This window comes from Anarhichas minor, unplaced genomic scaffold (assembly GCF_050575085.1).
Source record: "Anarhichas minor isolate MPS153535 unplaced genomic scaffold, ASM5057508v1 ptg000026l, whole genome shotgun sequence".
NCBI classification, from domain to species: domain Eukaryota; kingdom Metazoa; phylum Chordata; class Actinopteri; order Perciformes; family Anarhichadidae; genus Anarhichas; species Anarhichas minor.
The window spans coordinates 722241-740391 of NW_027466472.1; the positions used below are offsets into that span (position 1 = coordinate 722241).

The 18151-nt window shown below is 46.5% G+C and overlaps 1 protein-coding gene across 12 annotated transcripts in view; it reads right to left on the reverse strand.

Annotated features, from left to right (window-relative positions):
- The window catches only part of eif4g1b (eukaryotic translation initiation factor 4 gamma, 1b), a 35653-nt gene that overhangs the window by 2054 nt on the left and 15448 nt on the right, over positions 1-18151 (reverse strand). For 10 of the 12 annotated variants that reach the window (XM_076099884.1, XM_076099883.1, XM_076099882.1 and 7 more), the window contains 23 exons: positions 14274-14366; positions 13762-13843; positions 11803-12930; positions 11588-11676; positions 11200-11386; positions 9637-9770; positions 9286-9450; positions 8769-9185; positions 7206-7352; positions 6802-7038; positions 6561-6665; positions 5419-5706; positions 5156-5267; positions 4951-5071; positions 4425-4666; positions 4156-4283; positions 3580-3752; positions 2228-2353; positions 2023-2104; positions 1754-1852; positions 1370-1516; positions 323-404; positions 7-147 (listed from right to left, as the gene is read on the reverse strand). In XM_076099884.1, the coding sequence (XP_075955999.1) occupies positions 7-147; positions 323-404; positions 1370-1516; positions 1754-1852; positions 2023-2104; positions 2228-2353; positions 3580-3752; positions 4156-4283; positions 4425-4666; positions 4951-5071; positions 5156-5267; positions 5419-5706; positions 6561-6665; positions 6802-7038; positions 7206-7352; positions 8769-9185; positions 9286-9450; positions 9637-9770; positions 11200-11386; positions 11588-11676; positions 11803-12930; positions 13762-13843; positions 14274-14366 (4525 nt within the window). Of the gene's footprint in view, positions 1-6; positions 148-322; positions 405-1369; positions 1517-1753; positions 1853-2022; positions 2105-2227; positions 2354-3579; positions 3753-4155; positions 4284-4424; positions 4667-4950; positions 5072-5155; positions 5268-5418; positions 5707-6560; positions 6666-6801; positions 7039-7205; positions 7353-8768; positions 9186-9285; positions 9451-9636; positions 9771-11199; positions 11387-11587; positions 11677-11802; positions 12931-13761; positions 13844-14273; positions 14367-14455; positions 14771-15132; positions 15506-18151 lie in introns of those variants that run through there. The other 2 variants (XM_076099891.1, XM_076099890.1) reach the window with 2 other exon arrangements.

Here is an 18151-nt window from a genome sequence, read left to right on the forward strand (position 1 = left end):
ACTCACTGGCAGGTTGCTCCAGCTGCACCATGAGGCCCTGCAGGGCGTACAGCGCCTGCAGCTCCTTCTGTTCGTCCAGCAGGTATTTCTGCAGCACCTTGGCTCGCTGTTTGATCTGCTCGCCGTCCACCTTGTTGGGGTTCTCACCTACGGGTGAAGACAGAGTTTAGTTCATGATGCAAAGGAGATTAAATCTAGTTACTTGCAGGCATATTTGCATCGACACCAGCACCATAGGCATTATTAATATCCCTTTCATCTTTAATTGGGTGCCATGTTTGTAGGCTTTATTGAGGGGTGTAAAGGGTGCACGCTGACTCACAGACGACCGCTGACTGGCAGACGCAGGTCATCAGAGCTCTGACGAACATGTTGGAGGAGGTCTGCTGCTCGTCCAGGTTGGCCTACAAAAGGACAAATTCATTTACACACGTGCAGAAAAACAAAAACTTGTAGCAGCTTGTTGGAAACCTGTTAAACATCTAAACTCTGAGTTTTTTTTGTAGGTAAGTCCGTTTGCTTCGTTGCAATCAGCAGCTGCTCTGATTTGAGCAACTTCTTCTGACCAAGGTGACTAATAAAACACACTGTCGGGTTCAGTAGCTTCTCTTAAAGGTCTTGCATGCACACCTCGAATAAAACATTCCTCTGCAAAAAGGTGAATTGTAGTCAGATCTGGGCTGCAGTCAAATACTAAAAATGTTTCCTAACCACTTTTCCTTGACGGAAAACATCACGAGGTCTTCAGGACTTAAGAACAACTGTTGAGCTGAGAGAATCCGACTACGTAATTATGTAACGCGGATTATGGACTTCGGCCTATTTAAAGCACATCTTGGATGCTTCTCTTCGTGCATTCTTTGCGCTGTTTCATGTAAACAGCTCGGTTAAAGATATGACTTCATTATGAAGGTTAGAAATACAAAAGGAATATAGACGAATGCTGCGTCACTTTAAATGTTGCTGCCACAAAGAATTGTGGGTTGAGATGATCTCCTTTCCTTTGGTAAAGGATGGTCTAGTGCACTTCAAGCTAGAGGAGATAAGAAAGGAAGCATTGAACCACCTTTTGCATTTAGAGGGTTCGACCGGCTCTTATCGAGGCTGCCACTTAAGATACTTCAGTGAAGTGAAACGCCTCTAAGAAAAGAAAAAAAAGACCATCCGACCGCAGCCTTGGTCTCGTGTTTGTGTCTGAATTGCACAGTCATGACAAGTCATCGCTTTACTTTTCTCCCTGAAATGAATGCGGTGCATACAAAGACACGACCAACGTCTCATTTTAAAGAGGTGAAGACTGTGAATGTAACCAAATGGAAACAAAGATGGAAGGAAAAGATTCCTCTGAATTTCACACAGGGATACGAACCTCGACCCAGTCAAAGATCCTCTGGTTGTCGGCCTTGTCCTGGATCAGTCTCTCCAGCTGTTTGGTCACCTCTGCAGAGCTCAGCTCCTTCTTTTTGCTCTCCTCCTCCTCCTCCTCGTCCTCGTCACCCAGCGTGAACTCCACGTCCTAGTTAACGCCACGGAGGCAGAAACAGGCTTTATGCACATCTTCATGTCACCTCGACTGACTTCTACCAGGTTTTACTGCCTGAAAACAAAAGTCCATCTTCTCTCTGATGGTCTCGTTTACTGATAGAGGATCAGGACTAAACCGAGACTGGTTCAGGACCACTTAAAAGTTCCTCACAGTAACTTAAATTTTGTAGCAAACTCCCTCGGCTGAAGCTGGTGAGCGACCTCTCACCTGTTCCGTCACAAACTTGTTGACGTCCACGTCCTCGGGGAGGAAGTCTTTCCATTGGAGGCCAGCCTGCCTCCACATCGTGCGCGCCTTTTTATGGCTCTAATGAGGGACAGACAGAGTGGTTGTAGACTTACGGGACACATTAGCTGATCACACCATCGCTGGTTTCAAATGTACATAAACGTTAGCAGCTGGAACCGATTTTAAAAACCTTTTTTTATAATTTACAATATAATATCGATAAAGGATTATAGTCTATTGGTTCTCACCATTCCTTTGCAGAGTAAAGTGAGGATTTGGACCAGCAGGACTCCAGCCTGACCCTGAGGGATCAAAGGCTTTGTAATCTCCCTGGAGGAAAAAAAAGAAAAAGTCACCCATTAGACATCAAACAGCCAAAAGGTTATCTTCTCTGGCAGATTTCCCCTTTTTTCCAAACATGCCGAAGGGGGTCAAGTGAGGCCTGGGACTGACCTGAAGAGCTCTCCCATGGGGATGCCTCCCTCGTGGAGCATGGGAGTGATCTGTTCTGCCAGGTACAGCCAGATGTGGGGGATGTCTATGGACATATCTTCAGCCACCTCCAGGATTTCCTGAAGCCTGAGGAAACACACACACACACATGTGGAGCAGAAGGTTATTCAAGGTTTAAAGGATGCAGAAGTAGTTCAGAGAGCAGATGGGTAAACGGAGCAATATGGCACCACATCGACACAAACATATGGATTTCTCTTTTTTGGCTGAGCATAGTTCACTCGCTGAAGCCAACGTCTCCCCTGCGGGCTTCTGTTCATCTGAAGTCCTGCTGTTATAAACTGGACTTCTGGCAACAACTTGAAGTGTTCGGTCCAACAGCACTCGCTCTTGGACTTGTATCTTTACTCATTACATGCACTCTGTTTAGTTAGATAGGCAGATATATTCTTTATTGTCCCAATGGGACATTCAACACATCTCGGCACAAGCAAACAAAAGACATTAAAGAGGACAGAAAAATGCAATAGAGGTAAGAACACACGCACCCTGAGGTATCAGTGTGTAGTCTTCGTACCCTGTTACAGCCGATGTACCCTCCACTTATTTTAGGCTACTGCTTTAAAAGGAGTTCTCTAAAGGATTGAATTCACACCTGTGATCTCTGAGCTCACACAGAGTACAGAATGTGGGATGGATTACAGAGGATCCTCTTTATCTGTTCGAGTACACGCTGGTCAGAGAGAGGCCGGAGATTATGATGATCTTTTTTTAAACCGAAGAGTTTCATTGCAGTCTGAATCACACGGGATTACTTTAGGGATACAGGAAGTTTCCCAAACTTATATCTGTATATAAGGAGTAGACGTAGTGGACTGATGTTTTGAAGTCTGGTGTGTTGGCCGTCGCCATCTTGGCTTTTTTGCAACCAGTGAAGTGACCATATCTGGACTGAGGAGGAAGTGACGTAGAGACACCGTATACGTCTCTGGTAGAGACCTGTCAATCACTGTGTAGCCCCGCCCTAAAGCATCCCCTGCTTTATGGTCTGTTTGACTCTAAATGGACCATAATGTACTAAATGAACATCATGCTGTATTGAAGAAGACTTGAAACTAGAGATTGAGACCATAAACTCATGTTTACAATGTTTACTGAGGTAATAAATCAAGAGAGAAGTAGAGTCATTTTCTCATAGACTTCTATACAACCAGAGGAGTCGCCCCCTGGTGGACATTAGAGAGAATGCAGGTTTTAAGACGCTTCCGCATCGGCATCACTCTTCAGAACCGGAGGTTGCCACCTGCACACAACATACACATAACTACATTATAAAGGAAGTCCTCACTGACCCGGTGTAGTACTGCTGTGTTTGGAGGATGTTGCTCTTAATGAGCTGTTGCAGAAGCAGGCCTATGTGCTCCCTGGCGATGGTGCTGCGCTCCAGCGTAGACTCCAGCCCGTTTCGCACAAACACAAAGAGCAGCTGAGCGCTGTTCATCTCCTGCACACACTGCACAGCCTCCTGTCGGGACAGAGAGGGACACACACAGATCGTTGTAAGGATGCAACTGTGTCTGTAATATACACTAACAAGGAGGGAAATAATAGAGGCAGGTAATTCAGCTTTACGGTTTGTAATTATATCTGATTGATAGACGCCTCTCCGTGCATCAACAGGCCTCTTAGAGTCGTATTTGTTTCTGCTAATCCAAACCGAACATTTCCTGCTTCTGCAGCTTCAAATTCAAAGTATTAAACAGAAACTACGTCGTGCCTTTTATTGTGAGGCAGTCAAGGAAAAGACATCGATGTAAGGACGGACAAGACCATGTGCAGCGCTTTCTGTCAGCGGGTCATTTGTTGAGCCATTTTCCATCCTGCACATAACGGGTTCTTCTCATGTTCATTAGCATATCAGCGCGTACCTTCATGTCCTTGATGTGGAGGTACTCCTCGATGATGGCTGTGGACTTCTTGATCAGCTCTTCCTCGGTCAAGGCGGGCTTGGTGGGGGTCGGGGGAGGTGGAGGGGTTGCAGCTTTCTCATGCTTTACTGTTCACACACACACACAAATCAAAAAAATTAAAATTTATATTCTAGAAATCTAAATGTAAATTTAGCAAAAACTAAATAAAAAAACAGCTTTACTATTGTAGAAAATCCTGGTATCTAAACATGAGTTCGGGTCCCCACCGTTCTCTTTGCTCCTGGCTCTGTCTCTGCTGCCTCGGTCGTCCGTCATGCTCGCTACCCGGCGGACGGGATCGGCCGACCCGCGCTGCTCTCGTTCCCGGCTCCGCTCCTCGTTCTCCCGACTGAAGCTGCGCTTGGTGACCTGCAGTCGGTTCCGGTCGCGGTCGTCCCGCCTGTCGAAGCGGTCGCCGCCTCGGTCGGAACGGTCGAAGCGATCGCTGCGCTCTCGACTCGAGCTATTTCTGCAGAGGGACGGAGGGAGAGCAGAGTCAGGGAAAGAAAACACTTATAGGGTATTGGTAGGATTTATATTCTAGTACTCTTATCGATACTCTTATCGGTTCTTTTTGATTATTGCGTGAGAATCCAGTTCCAAAATCTTTAAAATACATTTGCAGCAACAATTAGCTCAGTCATTAGCCCATTCTAGACACAACCGTAAACTCTGTATTGTCGCACTGTGCATTTGGTACATTCTGAGAGATTCTGTCTGAGTACTCTCGGGGAATTGGGTCCCGTTTCTCACCTCTGAGGAACTCGTCTGTCTGACTCCAGAGAAGAGGCCGAGGACGGCGCCGACTGCTGTAAGGCTGAGAACCTGTTCACAGTGCTGGTGGCCGGACGGCCGCTTGGCTCCGGGGCTGAGCCTGAAAAATACACGACATAGTACGTGTTGAGTTTTTAAGCTGTGAGTCGCTCAACTAAATATCACATCGGGCTGTGAAACCTACCAGCTTCTGCAGGTTTGGCAGTGGTGCCGCCGCTGCTGCCCTTCCCCCAGCTCCCCCATGTGCCTTTACCACCTGGAGCGAGCAACTGATTGTTGAAGTCGAGAACAGGAGTCTGGAAAGAAGAAACTGAAGGTTATATACACACACTTCCTGCTAAAACTACAAACATTAATGACGATTAAGTACATTAACAGATACCTCTGATATGTCTTATTACAGGTGAAGTGATGAAAAAGGGTCAAAGTAAATTTCCTCTCTCCTACCTTTGTGATTTTGCTAAGACGAGAGGTGTCGATGGGTCGGTTCTTGGAGATGGGCACCGTATTCCAGCCCTCGTCCTGGGGTTGAGAGCCACGGCCGGGGGTGTGAGAGCCCCCGCGACCTCCTCCTCCTCCTCCACCCATCCTGCCTCCGCCACCACCGCCCATATCCTTCTTGGAGAAGAGGGCTTGCACCTTCATTTGCTCCCTCTGCTCCTCCAGCTCGGCGTCTTTGTGGATCTGGTCGATGGTCTTGGGGCCCTGGTCGCCTCGTCGGGACACCCAGTTGTTCTGTGGGGGGGAGACATTGTGAGTACAGGGCGGAGGGGACGTCGACAGTTTCCCTTTTTTGACATGAAGTTTCGTATAGTAAAATAAAAAGTCAATCAAATGGATGGTAAGTGGCCTTTCTAGTCTTCCCACCACTCAAAGCGCTTAAAGCTACACATCACCATTCACACATGCAATGCAGCTCATCGGGATCTAATCTAAATGCAGCAATTTGGGGTTCATGACACTTTGACATGCGGACCGGAGGAGCCGGGGATCGAACCGCCAATCTCCCGATTGGTCGACTCGCTCTACCTAAAGGCATCCTAAGCCACAGCCGCCCTCAAAAAGTTTTTAAATCTGTAAATGTTAGTGTCGTTTTTCTGTCCATATCACCAATTCCTGCTACAGTTTCTCATTAAGGGAACAACATCCTTGTTACTCTCCAGCCTTCGCCTAGAAAGGGAACAACAAAGTGTGTGTGTTCAACAGTTAAACCGTTTATTGTAGACTTATTATAGATAGATATACATTTTTAAAAAACTAACACCATGCCAAATATTTAACAGCCAAAATGATCAAAAAATGAAAAAGCCAAAAATATCCCTAGTAATGTATCTGGGTGTATAAGAGAATATATTTTGTATCTATCTGGCATATATATCTGGCATTAAAATCCGTACCTTTGATATTGAGTTAGTCAGTGACAATGTTTAGACTTTTCTTTTATATTGGACTTCTAAACGGAGATATTTTGGCAACAAAGCTCGGCAGTGACGGCTGTCTGCTCGCTGCTTGGACCACCATCATCTCATGTGCTGTAGGTTTGAGTTGTGTACGCTAAGTGATGCGTTTGTGTCGTGCAGACGCGTTACCCGTCGGAGGTCGATCACATCCTGCAACATGAAGCGGATCCTGGACGAGGTCTTCTTGTCCTTGATTATTTTCTCCATCTGATTGAAGTACTGGTCCATACGAGGCTGAGGAGGACCACAACAGGTTGGTGAGTATCTCCTGCACTACGATCCAACTGCACATTTATCAGCATGCATGCATCCTCCTCATCACACCATCTAACCGTGTGTGTGTGTGTGTGTGTGTGTGTGTGTGTTGTACCTTGGCCTTCTCAAAGTCTAGGTCCTTGCCGATGGTGGACAACAGTCTGCACAGGCACTCCAGGGACTCCGCGTCGTGGTTTTTGAGCAGCTTCACAATGCAGTCGTGCATGATGACCTCCGTGAGCATCTTGAGCTTGAACAGCTCTCCGATGAACTTGATGTTGCCCAGCGAGCGCCTCCTGGCCATGTCTTTCTCGGCTTGTAGCGCAACAGTGAGCCGCTGCTTCTCCTCCGGCTGCCAGAGAAAACAATGTCACAACGGGGGGACAGAAAGGGAGATTTTAGAGGAGGGGTGGTTGGTTGTATGGAAAATCCTGATACACGCACACAACGACCAGCATGACTTATTTTTAGTGCATGAATAAAGCCCCCCAACCGGTATGCTATGAGGCAGTACTGTACCACTGTGGCAGCCTCCAGCTCCTTCTGCTTCCTCTCAAAGATCTCGTCATCGTCTTTGTCCTTTTCAAACTCCTTCTGGCATCGATTTAGCAGCAGCTTGCGGAAGTTCACAGTGTTTGCCGGGTTATCTGTGGTTTGGACTTTAAGCTGAAAGAGAGCGGAGGAATAAAAAGACATTTAAAAAGACGACAGGGTGCAGTGATATGTAGTGTGAGTCACTCCTCAGTTCCTCAATCACCTGGGCCGCTGTTTGAACTTAAAGGGAGAGTTTGGAGTTATTTTAAGAGGGTCGTACGAGTTATTTATCCAGAGCAGCTAAATGTCTTCCAACCACCTAAAAGAAAGGCCAACCTAGAATAAAAATCTAGTTTAAGTGTTCGCTATATTTCTTCAAAGCCACCAGACTCCATTGGTAAAAACAGTCATTTGACCTACAATCAGTGAATAATCATCACAATTAATGTGGATTTATTATCCTCGAAGAAGAATTCAAGATGTCAAACGGATTAACACAGATGACAACTAACCCAAAAAATAAAAAGTGCTCGTCAGATTTGGAATTTGCAGCTGAGAAATTCAAACGTGCTTCAAACAGAGAGTCGGACAGACCGCTAACAGCCACGGGAGATGATTCTGACCACTTTTCAAAGGCTTAATAGCTGCAAGTATGTGAACAAGCTGCAGTATATTATGGGTTTTAGGTTATGCTTTGGAGGAAGCACTTTAATCTTCACTTTGATGAGAGAAAAGGCTTCAAGAATGAGGATAAAAGCCTTTACACACAGCGAGGGTGCTTCTTTTCGTGCAATAAATATTATATTTGTCATGAGTACTTTCACACAGAACATGAATATTACAAAAAAAGCTTTCGCACTGCGATTAAAAGCATCGACCAATCACGTTGTGCTGAACAAACATATTCAAAATGTGCTCTATCGCATACAACACATAGGCTCCGTAGTCCGAACCAAGACCGCAAACTTTATTACTCCTTTCAACCTTGTGACAAAGGCAGCTGTTCTTACCTTTCACAATAAAAGCCCTGGACATGTCCACTGCGTAACCGTTTAACAGAGGGAACTCAGAGCAGTTTCACTAAAAGGAAACTCGATAAAATAGCTTACAGTAGCTTTAGGCTGCTGCCAGTCGCTGCACTGGGTCAATGGGGTCCCGGTAGTATGAATAGTTTTGATTTTAGGGTCATGTATTTGTCACGACAGTGTGTAAAGGCATTTATTGTCTCCTTTGACGAATAGTATCTTGGGGAAATTTTTCCCAGCGGGACGAATGAAGTGTTTATAATCTTCAAAATTATATTAAAAAAAATATGTAAAATTGGTTTTAGTCTCCAGAAAAGTATATAGTCAAAACAAATAGTCTGAGGTTTTAAACTATTGTCTTGTGTCTCTGCAGAAATAAAATTTACGGAGCTTATCGTTTAACGTGCATCATAGCAAGATGTGCACAACTGGAGGAGTAAATACCGAAATTCAAACGGTCCTTGAGTGAACATTCAAGCTTAGTCAACACATATCTCCATTATGTGTGTGTGGCACCACTTACCCCCATAAGGCAGCGGCACAAGTTGGCGTAGGCCACCGAAAAGTCTGGCTCGGAGATCGCCTTCTCGAAGGTGAGATCTATGACTCCTTTCAATCTCTCCTCAGTGTCAATAGTCAGTTCCGCCACCTGTTTCATGAGCTGTTGAAACTTCTGCGGGGTCAGTTTGTTGAGGATGCTGCGGACCCGTTTGAACAGCTCCTGGGTCTTGGCGTGCTCCGACTCGTTCTCCTCGGGCTGCTCCTCCTCCGCCGCGCGGGTGCGGACGGGTTTCTTCGCCGAAGGTTTCCAGGCCTTCTCCGCCTTGTTCAGCTGCACGTCGTCGCCCAGCGACATGGTGGTGATGATTTTCCTCAAATCTTTGCGCGGCATCTGCTGAGAGCGACGCGGACCGCCGACCCCCATGCCCATACCCGGAGGCTGCAGGTCAGAAGAAGAAGAGGGGGAAAGGAAGAAAGACACCGTGAACGTTCAAGCGCAGAGCTCTCGGAGGATCACATTGAGAAGATGTTGAACTTACTGGTCCTCTGCCACCACCTCCGCCGCCACCACCACCACCACCACCACCACCTCCGCCTCCCATTCCAGGCCTGCCGAGGTTGGCGAAGGAGGGTGTGAAGTCGGGGCCGCAGTTCATTCCCACTAGACGACTGGGGTCCAGTTGACGCAGTGGGGCCTTATTAGCCTGAAAAGACAAAGAAATAAACAAAGTGAAACGTTATTTAGATATTCTGGAACATATAATGCTGTCATCTTTATGTCTATTTATGTTTCCAGTCGCGGGGACATTAACTACATCCCCATCAGTGCTTCCGGGCAAATATAACTTTAAAAATGAAAGATGGTGCGTCTATAGTGCGAGATGTGGCACCTTGTCCAGGACCACGTCACTGATGGCTGGCAGACCCTCGGGCTTGCTCATGCTGGCTGAGCTGAACTGGAAGCCCAGAAGAAACTCTCGGTCATAATGCTTCTTCTGCTCCGGGTCGATTGGCTTCCATTGTTCTGAAAGAGAAAACAAAAAACAGGAAGAAAAATAAATGAGCAGATCAAATTTTTAAAAGATACATTGTCCCTCTGCAGAGCTTTACTTCAGAATAAGAGAGCAAGTGACTCCAGGTCATTATAACTGTAGATATCGTCGTGCCTCATAATGTCCACAAGGTGGCAGATATGCTGGAAAATAAATTAATTAATAAACCATGTATAGTACAGTATATATTAGGGGTGGGGGAAAAAATCGATACAGCATAGTATCGCGATATTGTATCGATACACGGACGCCAAGTATCGATCTTTTATTATATAAACTATAAAAAGAAAAAAAAAAGAAAAAAAATTACTAGAAAAATCAAATCAATTGCTTTTTCAGTCCACTAGATGGTGCCGAGTTGTTTTCTGGTGAGGTCAGGAAAGGTCCCGGGTCAGCGTGATTGGTAGGAAGTTGGTCAAAACAAAGAGACATCTGGCCTCACAACGGGGTTAAATCTGCCAACAGTAGCCAGGCTCATGGGGAGAGTGCAGCGCATAACTGTCTCTGCACTCGACGTCCACGCATCGCAAGTTATACTGAGTTATATAACTCTTATATCCTACTTATACAAGTTATAGTTCATATACTGAGTCCACACGTTTGCATTTAGTTAGGTTGGACTATGTAGTAATAAAAACAGTTCAGTTTGTCAGGTTCATGCAACATTTATGACATTGTTGGTCAGTCTGTCTGCTTGACAATCCTATTTGGCTGCAATAAAAATGATTGAAGTGAGATGAACAGACTGAAAACTTTATCTTATTAGATAAAACACGTTGACAGTTTTGAAGTTGAAAAAAGTAATAAACCGCAATATAGGCCTATGTCATCGCAATACTCAGAATATCGCAGTATCGTGATAATATCGTATCGTGACCCAAGTATCGTGATAATATCGTATCGCGGGATCTCTGGTGATTCCCACCCCTAGTATATATGGACCGTTTCGTTTCAGATAAAAATCCATCTTGGGTACATTGAAGTTGAATTAAGTCAGTTTTTAATGAGGTGTTTTTGTGTTTTGTTGTGCAACCCTGTTGTACAATGACAGTAAAGAACCTGGTAAAAAACATGCTGAAATTACTTATTCTCATTTGCTTTGATTTCTTTGTGTTTATATATAATAGAGCAAAGCTTCAAGGAGGCTAACGGTCATGACCTACAATGCATCTATAAATTAAAAATCTCCCCGTTTAATCTTCTTCTTGAGCTTATTGTTCAAATATGCTTCGTTGCCATCACATAACTATCGTTTTCCACTGAACACTCGTATCAACAGAAGCACAATCAGGTGAAACGCCACGCCCTCCTTCCAACAAAGCAAACATAAACGTGCTCCGACTGACACGTCGCCAACTCGTGAATGTTCACGCCGAAAGGTATCAAGGTCCAGAGACCCACCCTCTTTGTACTGGTACTTCTTGTCATCCGGCTGAATGTTCTCAGTGTCCCGCTTGTCCTCCTTGTCCTCCTTGTCCTCCCAGGTCATGTCAGGATCCTCTGGGGCAGGAGGGGAAGCGGCAGGGGGCTTGGTCTCTGGGGCTGGGACGGGGGTTGGCTCGGGCTCTGGTGGAGCCACTACCTGCTCCTGGTTTAAAGATGGGAGAGGGGTTAGAAGTCAGACTGCCATCTTAAACTCAATATGTAAAATAAAACAACCCTGAGGGGGGGGGGGGGAAGAAGCCTCTTTTCTCACTGGACTATGACCTCTAGGGGTTGATTTGAGTTAAAAACAGGTCGTAAAGGCATAGAAATTCGTTAATAAATGCATCACTGCACATGCACACACCTCTTTAAAGGCATCCAGGAGGTCTCCCACTGCCTCCTTTTTGTTCAGATCCTTCATCTTCCTCTTCTTCTTTGGCACAGACACGGCGGCTAAAAGACAGAAGACAAACACAATCAGCCTCAGATCAAGACAAACATATCTGGAAGAAAAGTCCTGCCCAAGAAGATGTTCTATTAATCATGGAGGAGAGTATTTTTAGCACGTAACCAACTGACCTTGCATAGTAGCTTCTACGAGGGCAGGTGTGACCGCCTGTGGAGGACGGGTGTCCTCCCTCTCCTCTGCTGTGGGAGAGGGGGGAGCGGGCACTGTTTCGGGGGCGCTGTCAGCCGCGGAAACCGTCTCCGCAGGAGACGGCTCCTCTTCCGCGGCCACGGAAGAGGAGGGCACTGGGGTGTCTTCTTTGATGTCCAGGGCAACTGGAGGAACCGTGTCTTGAACTTCGGGCTCGGCGGGTTCTGCCTGGATGACTGCATCGGCAGGAATCTCCTGGACAGCGGGGGCGGGCTGATCAACAGGGGCGGGCGCGGCTTCGACCACGGGCGCGGCTTCCACAACGGGCGTGGCTTCCACAACGGGCGCGGCTTCCACAACGGGCGCGGCTTCCACAACGGGCGCGGCTTCCACAACGGGCGCGGCTTCCACAACGGGCGCGGCTTCCACAACGGGCGCGGCTTCGACCACGGGCGTGGGCGCCGCCTGAGTGACGACTGTGGAGGTTTGCATGACGTCCGGCTCGGCGATGGGGCTGTCGTCGTGCTCCGTCGAACCTGCGGCGGGCTCCTCGGGGTCTCGCGGGTCCGGCAGCGGCAGCCCGTTGGGGAGGCGGAGCTCCTCCGGCTGTGCGATGGGAGACTCCAGAGGGGCCTCCAGGTGACAGGGTGGCAACACGACCGACGGCCTTTCCGGCTCCGGCTCCGCGACACCGTTAGTGGTGGAGGGAGGCGTGACCGGAGAGGCAGCTGCCTCTTCCGCTTCAGCCTCCTCTTTCACCTCCACCACCTCCTCCTTTGCCTCTGTGGGTTTCTTGTCTGTTTTGCCTTGTGCGGCAGAGGTGCGGACAGGGCCGGGGAGGGGTGCAGGGTAGGCGGGCACCTCGGGCGCCGACTTGGGTGGTGGTGGGGTGGCTTCCCTGGGGGAAGCTGGGGGAGCATCCATCACGTCTGCAACGGGAGCACGAGTGGGAATAGTGTCGAGAGGGACGTCCTCCGTTTCTGATAGTCGAGGGGATGCGGGGGGCTTAGTGTTCGTGTCAGAGGGGGAAGCCTCTGTGGGGATGTGGTCTGCCTTAGCAAGTTCAGGGGTCTTTGACGGAGGAGGGGGCGTAGGTTTCCCTCTGTCATCTGGAGGGTCAGAAAAATATGTTGTCAGAAGTCTGAAAAGCAGTTCGTTCAGCTCAGTTATCATTTCACAACATCAAACGGTATTCATGGAGATTTTACAGACAACGGATCATATTCACCAAACATCTAACGATACTGATTTAACAGAAACAAAATAATATCTCTTTGAAAGTAGGAGTTTAAGATGAACAAATGATCAGTTTGTGGAAAAAAAAAAAAAAATATATATATATATATGCGCTCTGTGTATGTCATGCATCCAACTAGAAGTGGGCGATATATCAAATATACTCAACGTATTGCTGTATATTCTACGTTAGATGTAGTAAATTACCATTTAGCGAGTACAAAAAAAACTTTGAAAACGACGTTCAAATTAGCCCCACGCTGTTTTTGCAGTGTATGTATATACTATGCATTATGGTAATTTAATTTCATGTTTATTTACAAATAAATATACATGTAGAATTGCACAACAATTATCCAATCGAGTGTATCAGAGCATTATTTACTACTGCTAATATCCAATGCTCGTCCCTAAGATTGTGTAAAAATAAAAATAAAAAAAGAATCGACTTTAAAATAAGAATGACCTTCCGGTGAACGTGATTTCATTTAATTTAAATATAAATAACTAATAAATAAAATACATAAAGAAATAAATCAAAATAAAGAAATATTAAATAAATAAAATCCAGTCCATGGATATCTATGCGCGTCTCTCTCTTCAGCTCTTTTTTCTCTTCGTTTTTCTTAAAAGCAACATCTTCAATGGTGTTCATTGTAAAACCTGTCCTTGTGTACTTGTGTGACTGTGCATGTGGCCCTCACCTGGTCTAACCAGAGCCGGCGAGGCAGCAGCTGGCACGCTCTCACCGTTGGACTGGACCACCGCTGTACCTTCTGATCCCGTCTGTCGGGAGAAACACAACACACCAGAAAGTAAAGCATGACCCGAGTGGCGAGGACAACACTCATTCTTCCACTTGACAAAAGAGAAAATAGTTTCACGTTAGATCCTCGTTGGATATATGAACCAGACATCAGAACTCCAACAGCAAACCATAGATCAGCTTGCTTTTGATAGGTTGTAGTGCAACACATGTAAGAGTCCTGGCTATTGGCAGCATTCCTCATAAAGCGATAACATATGGACGGAGCAGGCAAGTCAATTCTTGTTTCAAATACTTGAGATGCTATAACGGACAACGCTGACATTCACACAGTGCTAAGTAGAAGCATATCGCAGCCAAGTCATTTTTTACTATGCATCAATTTCTCAATTTCAATGAAAACATTTTATATGCGTCTAAAAATCCAGATTGAACTGTACGGTAGCTCACCTGTGGTGGGGTTGGGGTAGAGCCACTGCGGCCCCCGGACATAATCTCCTCTGTAATGTCTCGACCTCCCTGGTTTGGGTCTCTTATTCTGATCTGTGGAGCAGAGGGAAGAGAGTCGCTCGTCAGGGTGAGAGCACAAACGATTACAGGAAAGGAAAGGAGAGAAGGAAATGAATCCGTACGTGAGGATTAAGCACTTGAGAACTTCCCTTCCACAAACGCAAAAGAGAAAAGGGCTGAAAATGTTTCGGGGGTGAGGACAGCAGCACACGTAAGAGGAGAGCTGCCTTCCCATGATGCAACGGCCTGCAGTCGTCAGCCCCGTGACTCTCGCTGGCTGCCTCCGATTCAATGAAAAAGCTGCATTTCGCACACTGTGAACGCTGAGGCACCGAAAAACCAACCAACAAATTCCTCCGCTTCGCAGCTGAATGTGCTTCGGCCAGTTAAGTCGCATCGCAGTGCTGTTTGGCTGAGCCGAGGATCGAGTCGGCAGACTTAAAAAAAAAAAAAAAGGGCCGATTGTCAAACGAATTCCGCTGCTGGTTGAGGTTGTTATGACTCTCATGAAGGCAAAGCACAATCAGGGAGTGAAAAATATAATCTGATCCCTCACAAGGAGTGCCCATACATTACAAAACGCATGCTTTTCCATCCAGCTCCCTTTTCTTTCTCTCACACTCTACATACTTACCATCGGCAGCCAGAGCTGTCATGCAACTGGTATGAGTCACAGCGCTGCTTAAAGTAAAGTATAAAGTCCCTGGACAGAGATTCAACTGTGAAAAGAGTTGAGCTGCTACAGTCTCCGGCCTACTTTGGGCGTTTTTAAGAACAATATTTGCTCGTTGCCACTGACCTTTTTTCCTCTGGTTCAACTCCTCTCTCGGAGCCTTACAAACCCTAGCGGGCCTCTTGGCATCCTGGGGCCGGAGTAGCCGTTCCAGCGGACTTTAAAAAAAACCCACAGACCCCGTGGCTGTAGCCCAGTGAAGTTTTCCCCCTCCTCGGTTTAACTCGCACACATCCAGGCCGTGATAAGAGCTACAGGCCTGCAGAACAGGGCTGGGCCTGACTGTCAGTAAGCTAGCTAGCAACTTGAATCACACTCTCTCCCTCTCTCTCTCCCTCTCTCTCTCATACGCTGAACAGAACAGGGAGGGGGAGAGGGAAAAAAAGAGAGAGAGGATAAAGCGACTGGCCTTGTAAAGCTATGGTATTGGAATGTGCAAACCCTCCCACAGAGGCTACCAGACAGTTAACGGGGCCGGGAGTGTGACGGGGGGGCAGAGTAGTGGGGCAGGACGGGGGGGGGGGGGGGGGGGGGGGGATAGGAGGGTTTCTAGGAAGACGAAAACAAGTTAGCGTTATCAAATGAGCTGCAGCTATTAGGAGAAACTCCCCCCTTTCCCCCTCATTCTCTCTCCGCCTGCTCTGTCATCCTGCTCACTCAAGTCACTCTTTTATTTTTTAAGGCCCGCCCCTTTTGAGGGCAGAGGAAACCAGTACAGGAGGAGGAGGAGGAGGAGTGGGGTGCCACAGCAGCAAGCAGAGGAAGGCTGGTTGGTTAGCCCTTCCGGCTCAGAAGGGGGAGGAGACCGGTGGCCACGTGGAGCTGAGCTATGTGCTGACATGTCCTTCACCTCCCTCCCTCCCTCTATCCCCTCTGGTTTTTCTCTCTGACACACGGGGAGGGGGAGAGCAAAAGAGTAGGAAAGTGGAAAAAAATAAATGTGCAAAGCTACAACTTTTTGCATGTAACCAGGAACTAAACGGCATAAATCAGGTGAATGTTGGCAGTTCGAAAGATAACAGTCCAAACACAAACTCACTCTCTTTCTATGTCAGACTTGCAAGCAACTACATAAGTAAAAAAGCCACCTAGCCACACTGTCCTGCAGATAGAAGGCCACACTAAACCCTTAAAATCCTTAATCCTTCAAATAAAAACACCAAATCTCGACCTACTTTCTCAAAGAGCATCACCCCAAAACAAGAATGCAGAGTCTTATGTCTGAAGCACTAACAGTTCTCTCAGTCTCTCCCCGTCCGTCATCTTGAGGGGATATACTGACGTTTCACATGACGGAGACAGTAATTGTGCACGAGGGCCAATGGGAACAAGCCAAAGTCCGACCACAGTCGCTGATAAGCAGTCAGGGGATAACGTCAGATTCAGGATGTTTGGTCAGATGAAGACGAATACCCGACATGAAGTACAAAAAACAGGATAAAGCCTCATCACAAACCCATACCAACTGTAGTAAGAGCTCAGAGATAGCCAAAATAAATTTAAAGACACACCGACACAGACGATAAACAGGGCAACGAAGGGAAAACAACGCAAATAGAGCCACGAGGTTGAAAAAACCCTGAACAGTGCAGGAGACGGAATATTTTAATTTCTAGCTGGATAAAAGAGTCTCTGGGGAATCTGGAAACATCTAAAAATGACTTCTCAAATGTAAGCAGCATCACAGGAGTGTAAATAAAAGATGAGTACACCAGAGGCACCATCTGGGGCCACAGTTCACAGTGAGCTACCACATACCAGGCGAAAGCCATCTTAGAGAGCAGAGGAAACACTAGACATACTGTAGAATATGTCGCACAGCAGCTCACTCTCACTCCGCAACCACCTTAAGGTCAAGTTCACCGCTATCTGTTTCCATCAGTGGACTGAACTCTACGTCCAGACTCAAGAACGAGTCTGGAGTCACACTGAGGGAGATTGCAACACCGCAGACGCGCTGCATTATCTAAAAAGCATCGGGTCGTTGGGTTGTTGTATTATTTGTTCATATTACTGTGAGGGAGCTGTTGTATAAACACAGAAAAAGGTCAATCCAAAACAGCCGTCGCTTACAGTGACTCTAATGTCGAGTTAAAGCATTCAGAGAATTATCAATTCTCTCTTGATTTATTCCCTCAGTAAACATTGTAAACATGAGTTTATGGTCTCAATCTCTAGTTTCAAGTCTTCTTCAATACAGCATGATGTTCATTTAGTACATTATGGTCCATTTAGAGTCAAACAGACCATAAAGCAGGGGATGCTTTAGGGGCGGGGCTTACTGTGATTGACAGGTAGCTGGGAGCTTTCAGTGCAACTTCAACCCTTTCACAGTGTGTTATCACTTCACTTCGAGAATGTGGTCGCCTAAAAATTGTCTTAATCAGCTTTTAGTTATACTTAGCTCCACCGCCTCCTGTCACTTCTGGTTGCAAATAAACCAAGATGGCAACAGCCGAAGTGCCGAACGCGAGGCTTCGAAATGGCGGTCCACAAACTAATGGGTGACGCCACAGCGACTACTTCCACTTCTTATATACAGAACATACACGTATACAGAAGTCTGGTAAGCGTAGTTCTATATCTAATCTATCTACAGAAGAGTCCTGGAAACAAAACGGATCTGTGAGCTTATGTTTTTATTTGCTCTATTGATCTAATACGGGGCGTGTTTGAAACAGTAACTTCTCCCTTCTGACATGATTTGACAATCGTTAAATAAACCAGTTCATATCACACCTGCACGCTGCAGGCTGTTTACATTTTTGAATTACTCATGCGTTATTATATTCCCACCCCGCTTTGTGCCAAGTCCCGCCCTGATGCGCTACGATTGGCTGGTACTACTGTGCTGTGATTGGCCATCTACACAGGGCGGATCTGGTGACGTTGACGACGCCTCTCTGATAATAAAAATGAACTGAGAGCTTCCAGACTAATTGCATTTTTGTCTGGCAAGCTCATGATAATTAATATTATCTAACTCATTCTGTGTTTTTTTATGTACGTAAACAACTTGAGCATAATAAACAAAGCATCTGAAGCCAGACTATCATATTGTGCATCTGGAAGTCAGATTATTCAC